The 22,123-nt window shown below is 41.9% G+C and overlaps 1 protein-coding gene across 1 annotated transcript in view; it reads left to right on the top strand.

Annotated features, from left to right (window-relative positions):
• Positions 1-22,123, top strand: part of kcnh8 (potassium voltage-gated channel, subfamily H (eag-related), member 8) — a 36,594-nt gene that overhangs the window by 9,876 nt on the left and 4,595 nt on the right. The window contains exons 3-14 of the mRNA XM_028428566.1: positions 2,668-2,799; positions 4,756-4,883; positions 5,208-5,442; positions 5,540-5,697; positions 10,961-11,165; positions 12,615-12,818; positions 13,830-14,029; positions 15,553-15,802; positions 18,785-18,999; positions 20,130-20,168; positions 21,202-21,479; positions 21,878-21,996. Of these exons, the coding sequence (XP_028284367.1) occupies positions 2,668-2,799; positions 4,756-4,883; positions 5,208-5,442; positions 5,540-5,697; positions 10,961-11,165; positions 12,615-12,818; positions 13,830-14,029; positions 15,553-15,802; positions 18,785-18,999; positions 20,130-20,168; positions 21,202-21,479; positions 21,878-21,996 (2,163 nt within the window). The remainder of the gene's footprint in view (positions 1-2,667; positions 2,800-4,755; positions 4,884-5,207; positions 5,443-5,539; positions 5,698-10,960; positions 11,166-12,614; positions 12,819-13,829; positions 14,030-15,552; positions 15,803-18,784; positions 19,000-20,129; positions 20,169-21,201; positions 21,480-21,877; positions 21,997-22,123) is intronic.

Below are 22,123 nucleotides of genomic sequence, written 5' to 3'. Positions count from 1 at the left end.
TGAAGAAGTTCCATTTAAATTGGCATAGATGGACAGATAGACAGTTGAAGTAATGGAAACTGATGTCTAACTTTATAGATTCCCTCCCATTAAAACATGATTAAACAAAACCATCAGTCGGAAAAGTCCTGGAGTGATTAATTTACACTGCGACACATTATTAAACTTTTATAGCTGTCAGCTAGTGACTCCTTAAATTACACTGAGCCCAATATGTAGCTGTGGTGTGTAGCATGATTTGGTGTGTGACTTACACCTATTATCCAGCTAGCCAGAGAAGAAAATGGATTCAGACATAATGAGCACAACTAGACATTGGCAGAGACATGCTCACTGTGCTATGAAACTGACATCTTTACTGACAATTGTCTGTACTTTTCCAAACTTTTACTGTCTTATTGACCAAATATTTCATGATCCAGCCCATCTGTTAGTAAGTTGTCAAGTCATCTGTGTCCACTCCTGACCTGCTTGACTTTTATTCAACCAGACATTCTGATCTTTTTCTCAGTGGAAAGAGGTTTATTTTGTTTTATTTAGTCCTAACCAGTGTTGGGTGGGTAATGAATCTGAGAAGTGGCAGCGGTTGGTAGGAGCAGTTAATGTTTTTTACATTGATCAAACAATCAGGAGTTAGCTCCCTTCACACAAACACTTACAAATGTTGCTCAATTGTTTTGTCTAAACGGAACAAAGGCCATCAATGAGCACTCTTAGATGATGGAAGAAAGCAGTGGACTCTATCATGGGATTTGTTTCAAAGCGGTCGAGCGTCTGATAAATTTCACCTTGCAGTGATGCTGTTGTTTTGACAGCAGCTGTAAGGACTCCTCATGATGGAAATCACTAATACTGCTGATGTGTGTGATGTTTTGCTGCTTTGCTATATATTTTCTTTGACTGACTTGTAAAGCAAATTTAGCTGGTGGATCAGTATAGTTTGCACATGCACAACTCTGCTAATACCATCACAGATGTGAGCACCACTCTCTCTCTCTCTCTCTCTCTCTCTCTCTCTGTGTGTGTGTGTGTGTGTGTTGTCTGAAACAACACTCCACTTTCTCCTTTGCCTTTCTGTTTTTTTCAGATCCCCTTTCTGTTCATCTGCCATTGTCTCTATAATGGCTTAGCACATTATTGCTGTTTCTTTTACCATCTCCAAATTGTTATGTTGTTTCCAGTTTGCCTAAACATGTATCCCATCTTGCCTCTTCCTTCCCTGCCTCCTTTTGTCTGTCACAGCAGAGTCCCGAAAGTAAACGCAGCTGATTGACTCAGTTTGTCCTCCGTCTGTCTGCCTGAGAAAAGAGAATCCTGCGTGTTCGCAATCAGGAATGCTCTCTATCGCACTGTGTGCCTGATAGTGTCGCCTTGTCTCACAGGCATGCAGATTAGTCTCACACACACACACACACACACATACATACACACATACAGAGCCAAAAATAACGTGATTGAGTTATCTCCAGGCAAAGAAGAGTTCGTGGGTGGGAGGAAACTCCATGGGAAATCCCTCCTGATCAGCAATTCATCAGGAGAAAGAGAGGAAAGGCTGTAGTTCAAGACGTATCATGGCAAAAATCATGTGTTGAATAGAAAATCTAATTATTAGCTGTTGTACAAATGAATGATTATTCCAACTATGCGAGGACAGAAATGTAAAACACCAGTGTGTCTATGATAAAAATGTAACAGCAGTGTCACTGTCATGCATATTCCACAGCACGATACGGATTAGATTGAATTTGATGTGATTAAATAATTAACCTGAACAATGCCTCAAAACAACACAGCCTCAAAGAAACAACGCTCACTACATACAAGAAAATGCTTTGCAGACATCAGTTTATTTTTGTTTTCAGGCACAGGTTAGGTTACGTTTAGGCAAAATTTACTAGGTTAGGTCTGGAAAGAGATCGGAGTTTGGATTAAAACAGCCAAATCTGACGTGTTTACATTGAGTGTATTGCATGAGACCATTTCCTTTGCTGTTTTCTGGCCACCTAATTTCACTATTTACTTTCTATCTATCTAGCTCTTGTCTTGTCTGAACGCATGTCAGTGCAACATCTTTTTTTTTGCTTGCTAAATTCTCAGCTGTGTTCACCACCTAATTGCTTATTACTGTTTGGTGCTTGGCAGGGAGTACATTGTGAGTCTTCTGAGGAAAACAGAGATCTGTGAAAGAGATTCCCGAGCTTTGATCTCTAACACCAAACAATTAAAAGATGCTAACACTCTCTACAAAGTTAGGCAGATCTGTGATGTACTGGCCAGCAAATTGTTGTCTAGAGACAAAAGTCTTATGCCTCATGACATTTTGTTTGATAAACAATAATACGGCAATCAACACCAGCTCACTAATGTTAGTGCAGAAACAGATGCTGACCTTCAGTTTCTCTGTAAAAGCAATCTATTTAGCAGGAGATGGGACCTCAGAGGTTGGTTCATCTCTTGTTGTGCCTGGGGAGCAGTGGCTTGGTCTATTTAAAGGCTCTGCGTCTCCTGAGGGACTTCAAGCTGTAGATAGCCTCACTAATAAGTCTGGGAATCTGTGGAACTGTTGCTGCTACACATACACATACACACAAACACACACACTTTTTGAGTCAGATCCTGGTCAGAGATGGTGTTTAATAGTGTTAATAAAAGTGTCTTTCCTTACAGGGGTGCAGTTTTGGTGCCTCCTGGACATTGTGCCAATTAAAAATGAGAAAGGCGATGTGGTGCTCTTCCTGGCTTCATTTAAGGATATCACAGACACTAAAGCCAAAGCCATTCAAGAGGACAAAAGGGAAGGTTAGTATGTTCATGCATGTAGGTGTTAAAGGGACAAACTCCTTTTAATTTAATAAGATAACAGATGTGTACTATATCTATATGATGCAAACACTGAATGTTTTCCAAATAAGACACTGTTGTTGCTTTTTAATTATGACTTTTGGTGGGATTTATTTACTATAAATAATAATGGTAGTAAAAAAAGTTTGCCCTCTAAGTTAATATCCTCAAAGCATTACCTTAAGGGCAACACCTTAGCTAAAGCAAAAAGCAGCCTACAAAGCCAGAGAAAAGGTCAGTGTGTGCACAAACTGTGTGTGTGCGTCTGTGAAGTCAGCAAACTGACTTGTCTCATCTTAGGCTTGCCTCCCCTGAATTTGCCTAATTACTCTCATAGCTGTAAAGAAAGGAGGACTGGAAGCAGAAAGCTAAGTTATTTTTTTTCCCCACATAATGAAATGCTTTTCATAGAAAAGGAAAGAGGCTGATGCTGCATACCTCTGACAGAGACGCATGCCTCACTATAATAGGTTTGGGTCTGACAAGGCTTGTTTAAATGAGAATATGCCCGGTATGTCTCACAGATATTTGCATTTTGTTCTTAGTACAGAAATAGAAGGTGTTTATTTAGTGTGCATGCATTTGTTTGTTTAGCACCAAATGAGTAGAAAGACATCCAGTGATTACCGTCATATACAGTTTTATTTTTGATTTAAAAAAGAGGACTATCACACCAGACAGACAGCCGGACATCAGCAGGGCATTTCCAGACCTCTCAAGGACAGACACCTCGGAAGTGACCCACTTAGCTATCTGTCTGGACACACTGGACAAAATGTGCAAAAGAGGGAAACCCACACTCTGGTGTCATCAGTGTCTCTTCTTCCTTCCTCTCCTCCTTTTCTTTGTTCTTTCCTCCTCTGCCAGTTGTATATTCTCAACTGTATTCGCTTGCTGTCTGTGCTCGTGTCCTTGCCTCACCTCACTGTCTTTCCATCACCTCTATTTCTCATCTATTTCAGCTACTTTACAAATCCTTTCCCAGTTCCCTTATCTGCCCTACATGCCTTTGCGTTTTCCCCATACACACAACGCTTTCCACCTATACCCCCTTCTATCCACACAAGAATGGCTATAAAAGCAGAGGGAAATTCATTAGATCTAAAAATAAGCATGTCTCTGTCTCTGTGCTCCTGCCGTGTCGCGTCCCCCAAGGCTGCACCATGTTATGGATGGGCCCTGTCTGTTCGCCTCATCTGGGGTCCATACACACTCGCAATACACACCACAGAACACATACACTTCTCCGAAGGACACTCAGAAGCGGTTATCACTTCTATTCTCCAGCTTTGTTATTGTTGTTATCCCTTCTCAACCAATCTGGCCTTAGTCCTTTTCCTGTGGGCTCACAGCGGTGAGAACCCAGCAGCAATAAAGTGCCTACTCCCATTACCCAACTCCTCAGTCTGAACACATCACTCCTGCACTATCTACTTTATCTACTAATACAATACACTTGGAGGAAACACACACACACACAAAGGAGCATGCCTGCTAGCATACACTCACAGACCCACACCAGTAGCAATCTATCCCAGAAAATATAGTGTACTTTCTGCCTCTGTGCCCCAGTGGTGACTTATCAAACCAGAAAAAAGGCGGTTTTGTTAGAAACACTGTTTACACAATCTGACATTATCTGCCAATAGGTATGTGAATAATCAAAACAGGTGTTTTATACAAAAGCAAAATGACAGCAATTACCCGTTTTTCCACATTTCCCACCCTCTCTGCAAATTGTGCAGTTTGCTCTGAAATAAAGCTGTTGCATATTCATGTCTTCCTATTTAGGACAGAATATTATGTATTTCATCAAGCATAATGACTGATTCAGTCATCAGGAGTTAACCTTGGGGGGTAAAGTGTTGTAGATGGGTGTGTACTAACTTTGTTTGTGTGTGTGTGTGTTTACAGAACGGCGGCGCGGCAGGGTGAAAACAGGTTCTCCATTCAGCTCAGCTCGTCTGCGGAGCAGCACCGTGCTTTACCACATCTCTGGTCACCTCCACAGCAGAGAGAAGAGCAAGATCAAACTCAACAAGGTATTATCATGCACTCCAAACAATGGCACGGGATGGAGCATGATGAGGGACCACGGAAAAGTGTGTGGGGGAGGACTGTATAATATGGGATGCGAGAAGATAACTGCTGTTATTAAAACACAATGGAGAAAACCAATATCTGTTAGCTAAGAAAAAATAGGTTACCCTCCTTTACACATCTGTTTCCATTCACAGTAATTGAACATCTATAGCTTTGCTAACCAGGACTGAACAAATGTATCCATGTACAATGTTACCGAAGATAATGCTAAGGTTTCTGTTTCAGTAATGCATACCTTCTTACCTGTTTCATCCTGTATCCAGAATGTGTTTGGGGATCTGCCTGCTCTACCAGAGTACAAAGTAGCAGATGCCAAGAAGTCCAAATTCATCCTACTTCACTACAGTACATTAAAAGCAGGCTGGGACTGGCTGATTTTGCTTGCTACATTCTACGTAGCTGTGACGGTGCCCTATAACGTGTGCTTCATTGGTGATGACGACCTGACCAGAAGCACAACTGTCAGCGATATTGCTGTGGAAATACTGTTTATAATAGGTTGGTTGCAGGTTTTAAATAATTTTAAATAACCTGCATTCACACACACACACAATAACCAGACTCTAAACATGTTTATTTTTCTCTCTACTGACAGATATTGTTTTCAATTTTCGTACCACTTACGTCAGCAAGTCCGGCCAGGTCATTTTCGACGCTCGGCAAATATGCATCCATTACCTGACCACATGGTTTATCATCGACCTTGTGGCTGCACTACCCTTTGACCTGCTCTATGCCTTCAAAGTCAGTGTGGTAAGTAGCCAGGGAAGAAAAACAATACTGCACATAATACAGGCTTTAAAAAATTATTTTACATTAAATTACACCACTCGGTGCTTGGGTCCTAAAAAAAAACAATTCACATGACACCTCCGGCATAACATTTCATGAGAATAGATCACCTGCATTGTTTTCACAGCTGCCCCAGTGGCTCTTTGATTTGGCATATTGATTCCACATACTGTCCAAGTGCTGGCAAAACAATCAAATCCTTATCATTAAACCTTTTTTTCTGTTCAGCTTGAGTCAAACACATGGCCCCCTTAAGAATAGTTGAGTGGAGAAGGAAACAAAGATCTGGAGCAATTAGGTAGAATATCTTGTCTTGTCTTGTATCCAGCTGAATGATATCACCCAATCGACTGCACTATAGGGAGGTCTTGATTGGTTGCTTATGGAGGATATTTTTTTTCTTTTTATCCCTTAATTTAGAGGAAATGGTGACTGTACTCTATACTGCTGTTTACTCCCACAAAAGCTGCAATATGATGACATGGTCCAATACACACAAGAAGCTCATATTGTTGCATATGAGGACAGAAAGACAAAACAGATAAAAGACGCAGGTAAAATAATATTTAAATTATTATTGTTAATGTTTTAAGAAGGTAAAAAAAGGCAAATGAGTGCTGTAAGAGAAAAAACAACATGCTGTATTTTCTTACTACGCTGTGAGGAGGGAATGGAAAAAGGTGAGAGCAGTGACAAGCTGCTCCAGGCAAAGGTACCAGTTTGCTTCCAGACTCTATTAATGGAAATACCATGCGCTCCCAGTAGGTCAGGATTTGGTTGTAGGACTACTGGGCTGCCATCAGGGAGAGCAGAAACGGCTGGTAATTGCAGAACGTTCTGCACGATGTCCCCTCAAAGGACGGAGCATTCAGAGAGATGTCCCCTTTGAGGACAAGAGTCATCTTTCACCCAAAATGAGCCAAGGGGGCCTCAGCAGTGTCCCTCCCCTGTGTCCTTCTTTCTTTTGTTTTTGTCATGCATCTTAGTCCTTTTTGCTTTTTTGTTTTTGTTTTGTGGCATGTTTTAAAGTTAGGTGGCCCTTTAGAGGTCAACTTCTCTTTTCCTCTTTTTTGTGGTAAAGCAATATTTAATTTTTCAAATGTCTTGTTTCTTGTTATTGTCATTGTCATTGTCATCTACTGACATCAAGTGACATGCAAACATAGGGATTCCACCTTCATTCAGTGTTAGGTGTCTTTGAAGCCAAGAGGCAGGGAGCGAGGTGACTGCTATGGCTCTGGTAGAGCAGTATATTGTAGACTAATATTACTCTCCTCACCTGTGTGGTAGTAAAGTATTTTGGTCAGACCCCAGTAGTGTTAGTGAAGCTTTAAGATAAGAGATAAGATAAGATAAAACCTTATTAATCCCGAAGGAAATTCTTGTGCCAGAGGTATCAAGTTACATTCCATCCAAAATAAGAGTACAGTACGCAGTATGAGCACAATATATGATACATGGATACAAATATGGAGATGTAAGGTGCTAAGTAAACATAAATATAGACAAGTGGAGGGAATGACAGTGATGCATGACATGATTATCTAGCGCTTCTCCCTACAGAAAGGGGAGGAGTTATACAGTCTGATGGCCACTGGCAGGAAGGACCTCCTGTGGCGTTCTGTGCTGCTCCTCGGTAGTCTCAGTCTACCGCTGAATGTGCTCCTGTAGGACAGCAGCGTGTCGTGCATTGGGAGCTTCCTCAGTATCCTCCTCTCCGTCACCTCCACCACATACTCCAGCTCCACTCCCATCACCGAGCCAGCCTTCCTAATGAGCTTGTTGAGTCTGTTGGTGTCGGCCGTCTTCATCCTGCTGCCCCAGCACACTACAGCGTAGAAGATGACGCTGGAGACCACCGAGTGGTAAAGCATCTGCAGCATGGTCTGGCAGACGTTAAAGGACCTGAGTCTCCTCAGTAGATACAGGCGACTCTGTCCCTTCCTGTAAATTGCCTCTGCGTTTGTGGACCAGTCCAGTTTGTGGTCAATGTGGACACCCAGGTATTTGTAGCTGTCCACAATGTCCACGTTGGTACCCTTGATGCTGACCGGGTTTGGGAGTGTCTGGTGCTTCCTGAAGTCCACCACCAGCTCTTTTGTCTTTGTGACATTCAGCTGCAGGTGGTTCTGTCCGCACCACTCCACAAAGCTGTCCACCACACTCATGTACTCCGCCTCCCGACCTCTGCTGGTACAGCCCACAATGGCAGAGTCATCCGAGAACTTCTGCAGGTGGCAGGACTGTGAGCAGCGACTGAACTCCCTCCTCAGATCTTCTGTGGTGATGGTAACTGTGGACACAGAAGAGCAGAGAGAGAGATCTGATGGGGGAGGGGGGCAGGGAGGATGGGGGTTGTTAATGGAAGGTGGGGTAAGAGGGGCAGGGTGATGTTATTGATTGGGAGGTGAGACTGGTTAGTATGGTTAATGGGAGGGGGAGGAGGAGGAGGTACATTGTTATTATAGACAGGTGTTAATGGTGCATCACAGGGAGGGGGAGGGGGAGGGTGGTCAGGGAGTGGACTATCAAACCTGTTGAAAAACAGGTTCAGCTGGTTGGCCTCCTGCAGATCTCCATCCATCAGCTGGTCAGAGATCCTACTGTGGCCGGTGATGGTTCGCATGCCACTCCATACCTCCCTCAATTTGTTCCGGGCAAGTTGGCTCTCCAGCTTCCTCCTGTAGCTCTCCTTGCCCTCTCTAATCTTCTCCTTCACCTCTGCCTGGGCCCTCCTCATCTCCTCTCTGTCTCCACTCAAGACGGCTGTCTTCTTTCTGTTGAGTGATGCCTTGATGTCCTTTGTCACCCATGGTTTACAGTTATTAATAAAGGTCCCGGAGAACGGTTCTGGAGAACAGTGTTGTTCATGCTTGTTGATTTTATATTGCTGCTTCTATAGCTTATTTTAAAAAAAATCATGGCTGGTCATGCTGTTGTGATAGGCTTGTGGGGCTAAAGGCGTGGCTGCAAGGGGAGAAATAATGAACATTTCTGTAAAGTAACAGTGCACAAATGCTGCCTTAAAAAGCAGAGGCAATGTAAGCAATCAGGTAGCTAGATGTAAATTTCACACTGGATGAGCAGAGGAAATGAACATGTAAATAGCCGGGCTGAGAGGAAAATGGCAAAAAGGAAAACTTGAGTAGCAGCAGGTGCTTATGCATTGTTGAGTATTGTTGCGTGTTGCTTACTGCTCATGCTGCCGGAGGAGAAGGGAAAGTAGCGCAGCCTGGTCTCTCAATAGGTGGGATGCTGGGTGGTGATAGATGGCGGGGAGGAGATGGAGCTTCTCCCCAGAGCTCGGTAGGAGGCTTCATTACCCATTGTGCTGCACCAGTTCTCTATTTCTCACAGCAAGAGTGTGGCGCCAGTGCCATAAAACATACTGGAGACATGTGCGGGATGAGCTCTGATAAAGACTGTCCTCTCACACTCTCTCACACACACATTTTCCGTCTCTGCTTTTTTCATCATTCCTTTACATCATCCCTCTTACCACTTTTGTTTTTCTTACTCATTACTGTAATGTAACGTATTTCTGCAGAATCTCTGCCCCACTTTTCTAGTCACCACCAACTCCCCCTCCTTCCCACTTCAAAAAAATAATGTGTACAACATACATTAAATGTCCCCCTCTGCCCTATATCCCTCTAAATAATAGCTGTTGGATTTGTGTGTGTATGTGTGTGTGTATCGCTGAAGGGGATACATGATGGCAAGCCCCAAATAATAGACTGTTGGTGAAGATTGCCCGAGGATCAAGTGCACGATGGATGACACTCACATCACATTTATGGCACATAAGAGTCCACAAGGTGTGAAAAAGAAACTTAACATTGTGTGTGTAAGTGAGGAGAAGAGGGGGTTTAACTAAAGCAGTTTATGTTTTGTTAAACAATGCATTAGGATTTAAGGGACAGGAGAAAAGTGGTGAGGATTGGAGGTTAAGAAAGCAAAACAAACACACCTGTGAGCCAGTGCCTGATTGCTATAATTAGTATTTTTATATCCAAGGGTCCTTCATCAGGAAATCTTCTTATAGATCATATTGTTGAAATGTTTACAAGCATTTCTCAAATTCTAATTATAGAACAGGAGAGGATTTGAGCAGCCTCTCATGTTGAAGAGGGCATGAAGCATGCTTAAGAGCTTTTTGTCACTTCAGTCAGTGTGTGTGTGTGTAATTGTATATTACCATGTGTGTGTATTGAGCTTCCTCTCATGAGATTTACTGTCTGTGAAGGCGAGACAATTGCACTCTCTTTGTATCTGTGTCTGTCTCTCTGACTTTGCCCTCAGCAGAATATGAGGAAACCTTAAAAATGAGGAGAAGGAGTGGTGTATGTAGGCTTTTTGATCACAGGGAATGAAACACATGCTGCGTTCAGAAGCAATAGTTGTGGAGATGGAGACTGGTTGCTGTACGCGTTGCTGTACAGTATAGTGATGACAGCAGTATCTGCTTATGGTTGATACTCAAGCAAGTGTATGATCATTTTTGACAATGTCTGCAGATAAAATTGATGTATTGAACACAAACGGAACAAAGGCAGTATTGTACATCAAATGCAATATTACTTTGTGGAAGAAAAATTTGGCCAAATTTGGACATTTGGCCTCAGACACTAGTATTGCCTCATTTCGTAGAGTACTTGTTCACCAATCATTGACATTGGCTTGATGAAAATTTTAATCTTATTCCATGAAAAATTTAGGATGCAAATCTAGGCTTTGGCTAGGTCATTCCCTCCACGTTTTCTGAGCCATTTCTTGGTGGATTTGCTGCTTCTGATCTTTATTTTGTTAAAAGATCAATTTCCTGGTTCATCTTCAACATTTGGACATATAGAGTCACATTATCTTCAAGCTTGCCTGTCCCAAATCAGACCTATGCAACATTTTACTGCAGTTCATATGAGCTTCCTCTCATTACCAAATGTTTTGGAAAACAAAACAACAGCCCTGCAAAATAACAGAACACTGAAATAACAAAACCCAAAACAAGGACAACCAAAACCAAAAAGAAACACTGGGTCATGACAAGGAATGTATTTTTATTTCCTTTTTTATTTTTTTATTTTTTTTTAACAATGGAAAAACATTTTCTAATGAAAGCAGTTCCAATTATCATTTATGAAAATGTTCTCTGCATGAAATTGATGATTTTGCCATCTGCATGCTAAAAATAATTTCACCTTGGCTTATTGTTCCTTATCCCCAGGTGTCTGTGGTGCACCTGTTAAAAACTGTGCGTCTGCTTCGATTGCTGCGGCTGCTCCAGAAGATGGACCGCTACTCACAGCACAGCACAGTTGTCCTCACTCTGCTGATGTCCATGTTTGCCCTCCTAGCCCATTGGATGGCCTGCATCTGGTACATCATCGGCAAGATGGAGATGGATGCCAATGCCTCTAACTGGGACATTGGTGAGTCCTGGGAAAATGAAGCCAAGTATTTCCCCTAAATCTAAAAATAACAAGCACGCTTGATGTTAAAACAAAGGGTGATTTGTAGTGAGCACATTCATCATCATTTGTTACAGCGCACAGGGGGGGCTGTTGGCCACTATACCAAAATAAGTAGGAGCATCTTCAAGCTCTGTTGATGTACTGGGAGAAATTGCTTTGAATTGAGATATAGTTGCCATTGAATCAGAAAAATCACCATTAACTCACTTTACTTCTGCAGTAGCAAGGTTTTTTTAATGAGGTGGACATGATGTGATTCAAGATGTCAAGAAAAATAAATATGGGGTTTGATTACAAAACATAAACAATATAAAAAATCTATATCGATCTATATCTACATCCTACAGCCTGTGTTTTATGTTGTGTTCATGTTCATGCTGGTTCTGTTCATGCATGCATGTGTTCGGCCTAGTGAACAGTGTCATAATGCAAGCTGTTTCATTGCTCATTATTTTCAAATCAACAGTAATTCTGAATGTTGCAAGCACAATGTGATATTTGTTTGTAACCTCCCACAGGATTTGAAGCCTTTAGATGATTGTGTACAGTTCAAGACACCATCTAGGAGGAAACACGTTACATATATATAGATTTGTTGTTGTTAGAATCCAATCAATTGAGGAGACACCACATGTGTAGGGTGGAATTGTGAGGTCATAGTAGGAATAAGGTGCATGCTGTCTGGTTTCTTAATATTTTGTTAACCATTCTGTATAAGCAGCGAAATCAAGTTTTTGATTTCCTCATTGTTTTTATTCATTCCTAAAAGTGTAAAATATCTCAGTAGAAAATTTCAAAGCAACCTCCTCATGTGTTTTATTGTAAAAATTGGTGTGGATGTCTTGATTCTTCTTGTAATTAATGACAAAGCCTTCATGCTTTCCCCTCAGCCTCTAGGTCATTTGTATAATGAGGCCCCCAGGGCTGATCTCTGGTCAGTATCGATGAGCTGCACTGCTTGCAATTACCTCCATCTTGCGTCCTCGTAACTGCTTCCCGGTCAGCATTGACTGGGTCATAAGAGCAATGCAAATTTCTCTCCACCAATTACAGCATTTCAGTGTCATAAAATAACAGCTCAGTACATGAGGCAGGATTAATGTGTTGTATCCTAATTATGCTTTTCTGATGCTGAAGTGAGCATTGAAGTCAGGCAGCTATGAGGTGCTTCCATCCAATTACCATTCATCAGTGTCTGGAGGAGAATCTCCTGGGATTCGCTGCATGTCTCCACACTGTACTGACCAGGGATCAGCTCTGGCTCCCAAGATCTGCTTCAGCTGTGGATGAAGCATGGAGGACAGCTCAATTGTGTTTCCAGAACAATGGTTAAAATGTGTGTGACAAATTTGTGAAAGTACTGGTTGCTTATTTAACACACTGCTTGTTCGCTACACCTTCATACAGGATGGCTTCATGAGTTGGGGAAACGCCTTGAGTCACCGTACAATGTCCTTGGAGATTTTAATGGAACTGGCCCCTCCATCCGTAGCGTGTACATAGCCTCACTCTACTTCACCCTGAGCAGTCTCACCAGCGTGGGCTTTGGCAACGTGTCAGCCAACACTGATGCTGAAAAGATCTTCTCTGTTTGTGTCATGCTCATAGGAGGTAGGTGTTTTGGGAAATCCCTCTCCTACATCAATAAAATATTTTTTCATTATCCTGTAATACAAAATAAAATCCCAAGGCAGACCTCTGCAGGGCGAAGTGATCCAGTTTAAACTGGATTGTTACACGATGTTTGGTTTTAGGAATGAAGAGAGGTCACTGTGGCAGGGTTTTCTCTGTGGACACTTCCCGCTCTGGCTGTGCTGAACGCTAAATGTCCCAGACTGCCTCAGGACAGTCTCACACACTCACCAGATATACACACCCACACACACAAACACACCCATGCTGTCCCCTAGGGGTTTACATGAAATGAAAGCTAACACGCAGCACCTTCTTGTATTTATAGCAGAATACAGGTGAAATGTAATGAGTTTGTGGGTTGAATTGAATTCTCTCTTCATTGGTGTGAATTTAAAAGCTGATCTGTTTTTATTCCACTGCACAGTTCATAAGCTGAATAACAGTCAATCAGGAATTTTACTTTGACACTTAAACAGGTTTCCATATGGTGGCTAAAAGCTTAATTTTATTTCATCAGTGTCATAAATCACTGGCACACAGTCACACTTTGATGTCTGGCGGTGAGCAACGCAGCTGCAGCACAGCTGAGAACTGGTTGAGGTTAGTAGAATACATTATCTGTGGGCATTGAAAGGGCAGGTATCTGTCATACCAATCAAATAAGCTCCTGTCAGTGGTGACACTGATGTCTCTGTCTGAGAGGAGCAAAGGTGCAAGATATGAATGTAAATATAATATCAGTGTTATTATTTGATCACAAAAATCAAATAAAGGCCACCATACAGAAGAGGATACCTGTCACAGAAAACGTCCCTGCTGTTCCTCTTCCTGTGCTTATACAATGAAAAACATACACTAAACATAGCCTATAGAAGCTAGCATTCTTTATCTTGACAACCTCAGCACAATCCATTTCTCTGTATTTCATTCATGTTTATGCTCCATTGTCTGAAAGTGTCTCTCCCCTGCTTTTTTTCTCACCTGCAGCACTGATGCATGCCTTGGTCTTTGGTAACGTGACCGCCATTATCCAGAGGATGTACTCACGCTGGTCCCAGTACCACACCAGAACCAAAGACCTCAAGGACTTCATCCGTGTTCATCATCTGCCGCAGAGCCTCAAGCAGCGAATGCTGGAGTACTTTCAGACAACCTGGTCGGTCAACAACGGCATCGACTCGAATGAGGTACAAATTGGATTCTATTGTTGGAACCAGGAGTTTCCCGTAGCATGGGCGACCAAACATCTACTAGACAATGGGCGCTAGTGTTAACCGTTTAATGCCTCCTTGTGTTTTGGATACCCTACAGCAGAGCGCAGAGGAATCAATAATTCATTTGAAAGTTCAAATACTCCCAACTCCTCACATACCAGCCACATTTAAACTCATCTTAAAGGTGATAATAGGATCAATACTACATGATCCCCCACAGTGTGAGAGCATGTAGTTCCCATCAGGACTAACACATCAGGAGAATGATTGAAGTACCAAATAAAATCCCCAGGTTGCAGGCTGGATTTCAGAGCCAGATTTCGTTTCATTGTAGGGATCTCACATTGAAGTGCATTAAAGGGCAAATCTGGCAGTGTTTATTGTATTGCTGTTGATAATAGGGTGAAGTGTCTTGCCCAAGAACAACAAACAAATTGAAGCAATGATTTCTTCAGTGAAAGCCCCATTGACAGAGAATTCTCTGACACGACTCCATGTGCTGATGCATTGTGTGATAGAATTCCAAGTAATGCAGAAACTAGAAATCCAAGAAACAAGTGTAGTTCTTCTGAGACCAGGTGATGCCATTGTTTCTAGGAAAAAGTCCTCTAAACAGATACATTATAGAGATTCACATGGAGGAATCTAGATTTTTTTCAGATTTCTGATATGCCTTGCTATATTTTGTAAAAGCTGATGAGGATACATGCACAACATTGCTACCTCATCTGTAGAGCAATCTGGCTCTTTTTTATGATGCCAATTAGCAATCATTGCATAAAGTTTGATGCTTGTGGACCAATTAGCTTTTGCTTCACAATAACGATAACTTCAACGTAGATTAAATCAATCTCCAGCTGTAGTTGCTTCCAAGCTGTAAACAAAGCAACGTTTGTGGAACTACAGAATAAGGTGGCGTGAAAGAAAGCACAAATAGACAAGCAGGGTGAACAACACTTTTCCTTGACAAGCTCAGGAGGCATCCAGTCAGTAACTCGTCCCTCCAGGCTGTGAATGCCTGTGAGACAGCTGTCAGAGTCCAGACTGGGGCTTAGATGGAGTTATGATGATGAATCCCAGACAGATGAATTATAGATGGGCCTGTTGATTAAAGTCAGCCTAGCTCTGATGACTCATTGATCAACTCTGTGTGACGGTGAGCTCCACAGTTTTTTCCTGACAAGGAGATCGACAGATCAGACAGTTTTTTTTTCTTGAGCTACTTTACATTGTATTTTACTACTATGTTATGTTTGCAGCAACTACGTAGACTGTGTTAATCCGTTATGTTTTCCTAGATTGTCCTTAGTCTTAACTTGAAAGTAATCTTTTCTGTTGTACGGTAGTTTAGTATTAAAGTCAGCCAAGGCTGGAATTTTAATTAGTGAGTAGCAGAATGGTGTTGTCGCAGCTGTCATGCTCCCCATACTTCTGCCTGCTTTCTCTTTTCCTCCCAGCTTCATTCTCTGCCTTTCTCCCTCCCATCATTTCCACAGCTGCTGAAGGACTTCCCGGACGAGTTGCGATCTGACATCACCATGCACCTTAACAAGGAGATCCTGGAGCTGTCGCTGTTTGCCTCTGCCAGTCGCGGCTGCCTTCGCTCCCTGTCACTGCACATCAAGACCTCCTTCTGCGCTCCTGGAGAGTACCTTCTCCGACAGGGCGATGCTCTCCAGGGCATCTTCTTTGTCTGCTCCGGGTCCATGGAGGTGCTGAAAGATGGCATGGTGCTGGCCATACTGGGTACGATAAGGGCAAGACAGTGGTGGGAAGCTTATCATAGTCTTACAAAGAAACTCCCAGCAGCTTTATAATAAAGCTCTGTGCAGCTTATTGTGTTAAAGCTGGGTCCTGTAAATGAGCTTATTGTTTAGAAATAAAAATGAAAGGGCCATTACAGTGCTCTAAAGGCGATGGCTCATTATTAGTGCCTGTTGTTATGAAGCTCCCATAACGTCAGCTCTGGTTAGAGGCTACTTTTTTAACAATATGTTGCAGCAATAAGAGTCAAAGAATGTCTTCTACAAGTGAGGGGAGCTGTATTCCTCATTTAAAAAGTTCACTGACACTAACATTCAGCTTCTTCAGATTGTAATAATTATACCAGTAATCCATTCAGTTCAACCAGTGGTGTAAAGTCTGTTCTGCAGCATTGTCTTCTGTCAGATTTAATCTGTGCTATCCACTCGAGTGTAGCCCATTTAATCAGTCCAATTCACCAGAGGTGGGTCATTTTAGTTCCATCTAGTCTTGACCAGTAGACTGCTGTCCAGCACAGTTCATTGCTGCAGGTTGAAATCAGTCTTTTGTAGCACCCAGGGCAGAACTTTGCAATTAATGCTTTGCTAAAGAAGCAGCTAATTGCAGTATCAGCTGCCAGAATTGACTTCTTTGTATTCCACAACAGGAGCAAAAAAAAGCCTTGTTTAATTCCATATCAGCAATTCCAAAAAAGAGCACTACACCAAAATAGAAGTTGTCTTCTAATTAATGAAGGATTACAAACATTTGCAAAAAATGCAATTCAGCTCAAACTAAGAAAAGATGTTTGTCTTTAATCATTAAATATAACAAACACTGAAGCATGAAACACTGCATGAAGTTCTAATGGAAAAAAAGAAAAAAACAGCAAAACTTTTTCAAAGGTCTCCTCAAGTATTTTAGATTACAATAGGCATTAGGAACAGACCGTGGCTGTTGCATAGCCATATATAGACTATTGTCTGCCGACTATGCATAGATGCCTTGTGTGTTCAGAGTTTTCTATGCGTGCATAATCTGATGCAACATGCAGACTCATTTGAGCTGTATTCCCACGCACATCTGCTGTGCAACATGACCTCTTGTGTTGAGTGACCTGCTGTGTGACCTTTATGACACAGACTTGCAGACAAATCTGATGCAAGTTTGTTGACCAGGCAAGCGTGTGTGTAAGTGAGTCAGAGAAAAGTAATTTGAATCTAAAGCTCTGTGTCACTCTTGATGGGGCACCCACATTCTTTGTGTCAGTCTTTCCGAGTTTGTTGTGTGTGTCTACCTGTTGTTTGTATCAGCATCTGCCTGCTGCAAGAGATCCTGTTGTTTTGGGGCGTTTGTGGGTATGGAGTAGGTGGAATTGTTTACTGCTGCACAGAATGGTGTGTTTGTGTGTGGGTGGTGCATATGTGTGCAAGGGTATGACAGGCAGTGAGTATTGTCTCTGTATTCGCTTGCTGACTGTGCAGAAGGTCAGGCTGACATTGAGTGTCTGACTGAAGGAGAAAAAAGCTTCTCTCACTCTTTCTGTTCTTCTTGTATGTGTGTGTGTGTCACACTATAAGTCTGTTTTGCAGCCATTGCTCAGTACCCCATAATAGAGAGTGGGTGAAAATGAGAGGCCACAGAGATGGACATGAAACAGAGAGGATGAAGAGAGTGAAGTTAAAGGAGAGAGAAAATATGTGTAAACACAAGTCAAGGCAGCTTGAATGGGAAGGGCAGACCGGAAAGAAGAGACAAGAGAAGATGGACATTCAAGAAAGACATGATCAAGGCAGCGAAGAAGAAACAAAAGACAACAAAGGATAAGAAAGGAAGAGAAGACAGAAAATGTAAATTTGGAGGAGCAAAGAAACAGGGATGTATGCAGGGAAAAAGTATAGATAAAAATAAGAAATGAATGTAAAGTTTAGGTAGCAAAAATGAACATATGACAGAAAAGGAAGGAGTACTGAGCAAAGTACACAAGGATGAAAAAAGGATGTAATAAAAAAAGAAGAGAAAGAAGAGAAATAAAAGAGGCTCGAAACACAGAAAGGGAAGCAGTTATGAGGAACCTGAAGACAGTGACAAAGGGTTTTGATATAGCTGGACCAATGAAAAGTCAGGAAAAGAGTGAGCAGAAAAATAGAGAGACAGAGGGAGAGAATAAGAATGGTCATGACTGCCACTCCATCAGCTGTGGTGTAATTTAGCAGCGTTCACAGATCACAATGACCATAATGAATAATTTATTCCTGCTTAAGGGACATTAACACTAACGGAGTTCTTAGCTTCATCCTGCATGTACAGGAACAGCTGTCACAGCCACCTCACTCAGACTGTAAGGATTTACTAAGGCAGCATTTGCTTTGTTTAATAACTGATTCATTAAACTAAAGAACTGTGTGAGTGCTCACTTTGTGGTCTAAATAGCTGATGTGTTTACAGATGACCCTATGTGCTCTTTAATGTTTTGGTTTTAACATGACAGGTAACATGACAAGTAGGTGGCAGTTCATTAGCGACATTAACATTCATGTGAAAAAATGAACAGAAAAGCTTGTTGTCAGGTCTGTTTGTGTTCAGCCGCCTCACTATTGGTGAAATGAGCTGCAGTGTGACAAAAGCCTGAATTATAATGATTCTGTATTTCATTTTACAGATATGGCTCAAGCCAGCAATATGTTAGACCTATAATTATAAGAAGAAGAAGTCTGGTAAATCATTGTAAGGACTGTAGGAGGGAATGACTGTATTTCAGTACATCAGTGCACAGATGTATGTGGGCAGACATGAAGAGACAAGTAGTCTTAATGCATCCCCATCATTCTAAACCAAAGGTAATCCCTTTAATAGATGGAGGATGTGAAACAAGTCTGCATTAGAGGCTGCATCTTCACCCCCCCCCCCCTTTTTTTAACCAAGCAAACATTATGCTGCAACCCTTTTCCTGACTGGCATTTTCCATATCTCTCCCCAAAACAGGTAAAGGCGACCTGATCGGAGCGAACCTGTCCTTAGATGACCGGGTGATAAAAACCAATGCAGACGTGAAAGCCCTGACCTACTGTGACCTGCAGTGTGTCAATCTGAAAGGGCTTTATGAAGTGTTGGACCTCTACCCTGAGTACTCGCACCACTTTGTCCAAGACATCCAGCAAGACCTCACATACAACCTGAGGGAGGGACATGAGACACACGTGAGTCCATACAAGAAATGCTGATTCCTAAATATGAGCTATCATGTTTTAATATAGTGTTCTAAAAGTATATGGAGAAACAGTAAAAAATAGATTTTTGTATTTTATAATGTTTTCTTCGTTTAATAATCCCCAAAATGCCTCATAGTTCTAAAAAATTGAAATTAATGAAGCCTGGGTATAACCCACAGCTATACAGTGCAAGAGAAGCAATTTATGAGCACTCACCAATTTCTCTGTATAATGAATCATAGTAGTGTAATAATGAGTAAGAATGACAGATGAGTTGAGAATGAGGAAAGTACAGTGTGTAGCTGGAGTTTGGAGGGCAAGATATGGATTTCCACGGTGGCTGGAGAAAGTGAGAGTATTACTAGACTAAGAAAAGTGTGTGTGTGTGTGTGTGCGAAAGAAACAGTGAGGGCAAAAATAGCTGGAGCACTTGGAGAAGCTATACTGCTGTAATTACAGTCAGGTGTTTTTGTCTGTCCTGCCCAAACACCACTGGCCCACTTACACACACAGACACACATAAATGTGCTGCAGGGCTTTTAGGTGAAGCAAATGTGCAGAGGGGCAGCCCAAATCTCAGGACTGAAGAGATTGCTGTTCAGTGATGCAATAGCATGGTTGTCAAAAACCTAAATCTTCTAAATCTAAGAATCTGACAACCTGTTGCCTATTTGAGATCACAACGTTTGTTTGGGGAACCCTTTTGTTCATGTTATCGCCCCAAAAACCTCTTATAGTGTATAGTCACATGCATGTGCATCTTCATCTTGAAAGACTGCTCCTGTCCCTGTACAGGCTATGAATATGATGCAGATCTGCAGCACTCACCTCCCTGCTGTAGGTTTTGTCAGCCTCCTTCTCCTATCTGTGTCTAATTCCTCTGTACTTTCAATGCATTATAGAGGTACATTTCCATATGTCACGTCTTCACATATGACCCCTTGAAGATGGATCATTTTTCACCATTATACAGAATTGTTGTAGTGCTCCCCTTTAAAAAATGATTTACTGTAGAATCCTGTAAAATTGCTCCTCTGAAAACTAAACCTGAAAGATAGACAGACCACATTTTGATTGGTTTTTCCTGCAGTTCATTTTCTTCTCTGGCTTTCTTCCAGGTTAAGGCCAGAGTGTCCACAACAGCTCTAGAGTCTCAGGTAACGCAGCTGGCACACACACACACACACACACTGATTGATGATTTACAATCTAAAGTCCCCACTTTTAGACAGGTGCCATCAATTCACGATTTTTTTTGTCGCCTAACCTTATTTATTGATACGCATCTACAATATTTTAATAGTACACAATACAAACTGGCGGAATTCAAATCAACATTCAAGCACTGATCAATTTTTCTATCCTGTATAGAGTTATTTAGTCAGCCCAGCAGTAAACCTCCATCACTGCTAATGGGTTCAATCATTCTTTTAGCCATAATGATTCAGATTTTTTTTCTTTTTTTTGTGGAGAAGGAAAAGATCAATTCTGTACAAAATCAGATGCAGTCATTACACCACGACTGCACCAGAACTGAGTGTCAAAAGAATGCTCTACATACTGGTGATCTGCTCAGATATTTTTTTTTTTTATAGCAGACTCTGTCAGAGCCATTAACCTCAACAGTGGTGGTATTTTTGTCCATGTAAGATGGGTCATAGGCCACTGATCAATAGTGTTTAGACCTTAATTCTGCTGTTCCCAGGTTGTGTCCTCATCTTATACTTGATCAGCATTCTGGTAATTTAGCTACGGCTCACTGCTGCCAACACACCCAGGTCTCTGTGTTTATTAAGACAGGTGTCAGAGTTCACCGGTGTTGTCTCACCTGCTCTGTAGGTCACAGTTGCAGCCCCAAATGACTTCTCTTCTTTGTCATTCATAAATCCAGCTGAGTGGGTGGCTGCTTGCACTTACAAATCATTAGTACTGAGAAAAACCCTCTAAGGGTCACAGGATTAATAATGCAAACACAGTTTCAGCATATTTAGAGGCAGCAGAAAAATGAGATGCAACATTTGCTGAGACACAGAACACAGACATTTTTCTTGAGAATAGGCATTATCTCACATTGACATTAAGGGGAACCACCAAACAATTTATAGTATTCATGCTCAAAGGTTGTATTCATTGTGTCCGTTTTGGTGAGTGATTTATATTTTTAGCTCTGTTCATGTTTTTCCTCTCCAGTCAGGGGTGAGAAGAAATGGCCAAGTGGTTCAGGGCCACCCGCCTCTCATGGAGGCACAAATCGAGCATGAGGAGGACGCAGAGGTAGAGGAGGAGGAAGATGCAGCCATGTCTGTATCTCTGTCATCGGAGCAGAACCGAGCAGTGAAACTCAGGGACACTGGTGGGAAGTCTCCACTGTGCCGACCCAGTCAGAAGACACAGAGCTCCAGCACGTCTCGGAGGAAGATCCAGGAAATTACTCTTACCACTTTAGACCCTTCCAACCTCAGCCCCAGGTGAGTTTGATGGCCATTGATTTGTCTGTCAGCCTGTGTAAAATAAAAATAGTGTAGCTGTTTTTGCCATTCTTCATGTCTCCACATGTACTACCAAACTATGGTACAATATACAATATGTTATAAAAATCTTCATGTAACGTAGCATCTTAGGTTCTGCACACCCTTACCTACTCTCAGCAGAGGCTATCTTAGACACTATCTTGCCTGGGGAAGACATGGCACACCATGCAGAGCCTGTTGTTTACACACTGTTTACTTCTTACTTATCTAAACCGCTGCTGGGTAGACACCATCAGTATGTTTGTTCACATGCCTGAACTACAGCATGTAAAAGTATACAGAAGTATCGAAAACACATCATCATTACCGCAACTCTTCTCTCTGTCTATCTGCAGGATAGTGGATGGTACTGAGGACAGTGAGGCCACAGAGAGTTCCCTGCCTCTCTCCTTCTCTACATGCCGAAATTGTCCTGTCAATGAACCGACCAGTGCCTCAGCATCTACTACCACAGGTTGGTCAGTCAGTCAGAAACCTTTATTCATCCCCAAATGGCAATTTAGTACCCACACAACACCAAAGATCAAAAATAAGATAAAATAAATAAGCATAAGAAGCATGTATACAACCTCCAAGTGTAA

This window comes from Parambassis ranga, chromosome 2, assembly GCF_900634625.1.
Source record: "Parambassis ranga chromosome 2, fParRan2.1, whole genome shotgun sequence".
NCBI classification, from domain to species: Eukaryota; Metazoa; Chordata; class Actinopteri; family Ambassidae; genus Parambassis; species Parambassis ranga.
The sequence above is the reverse complement of the archived record's forward strand: the minus strand, read 5'-3'. Positions and strand labels throughout refer to the sequence as shown.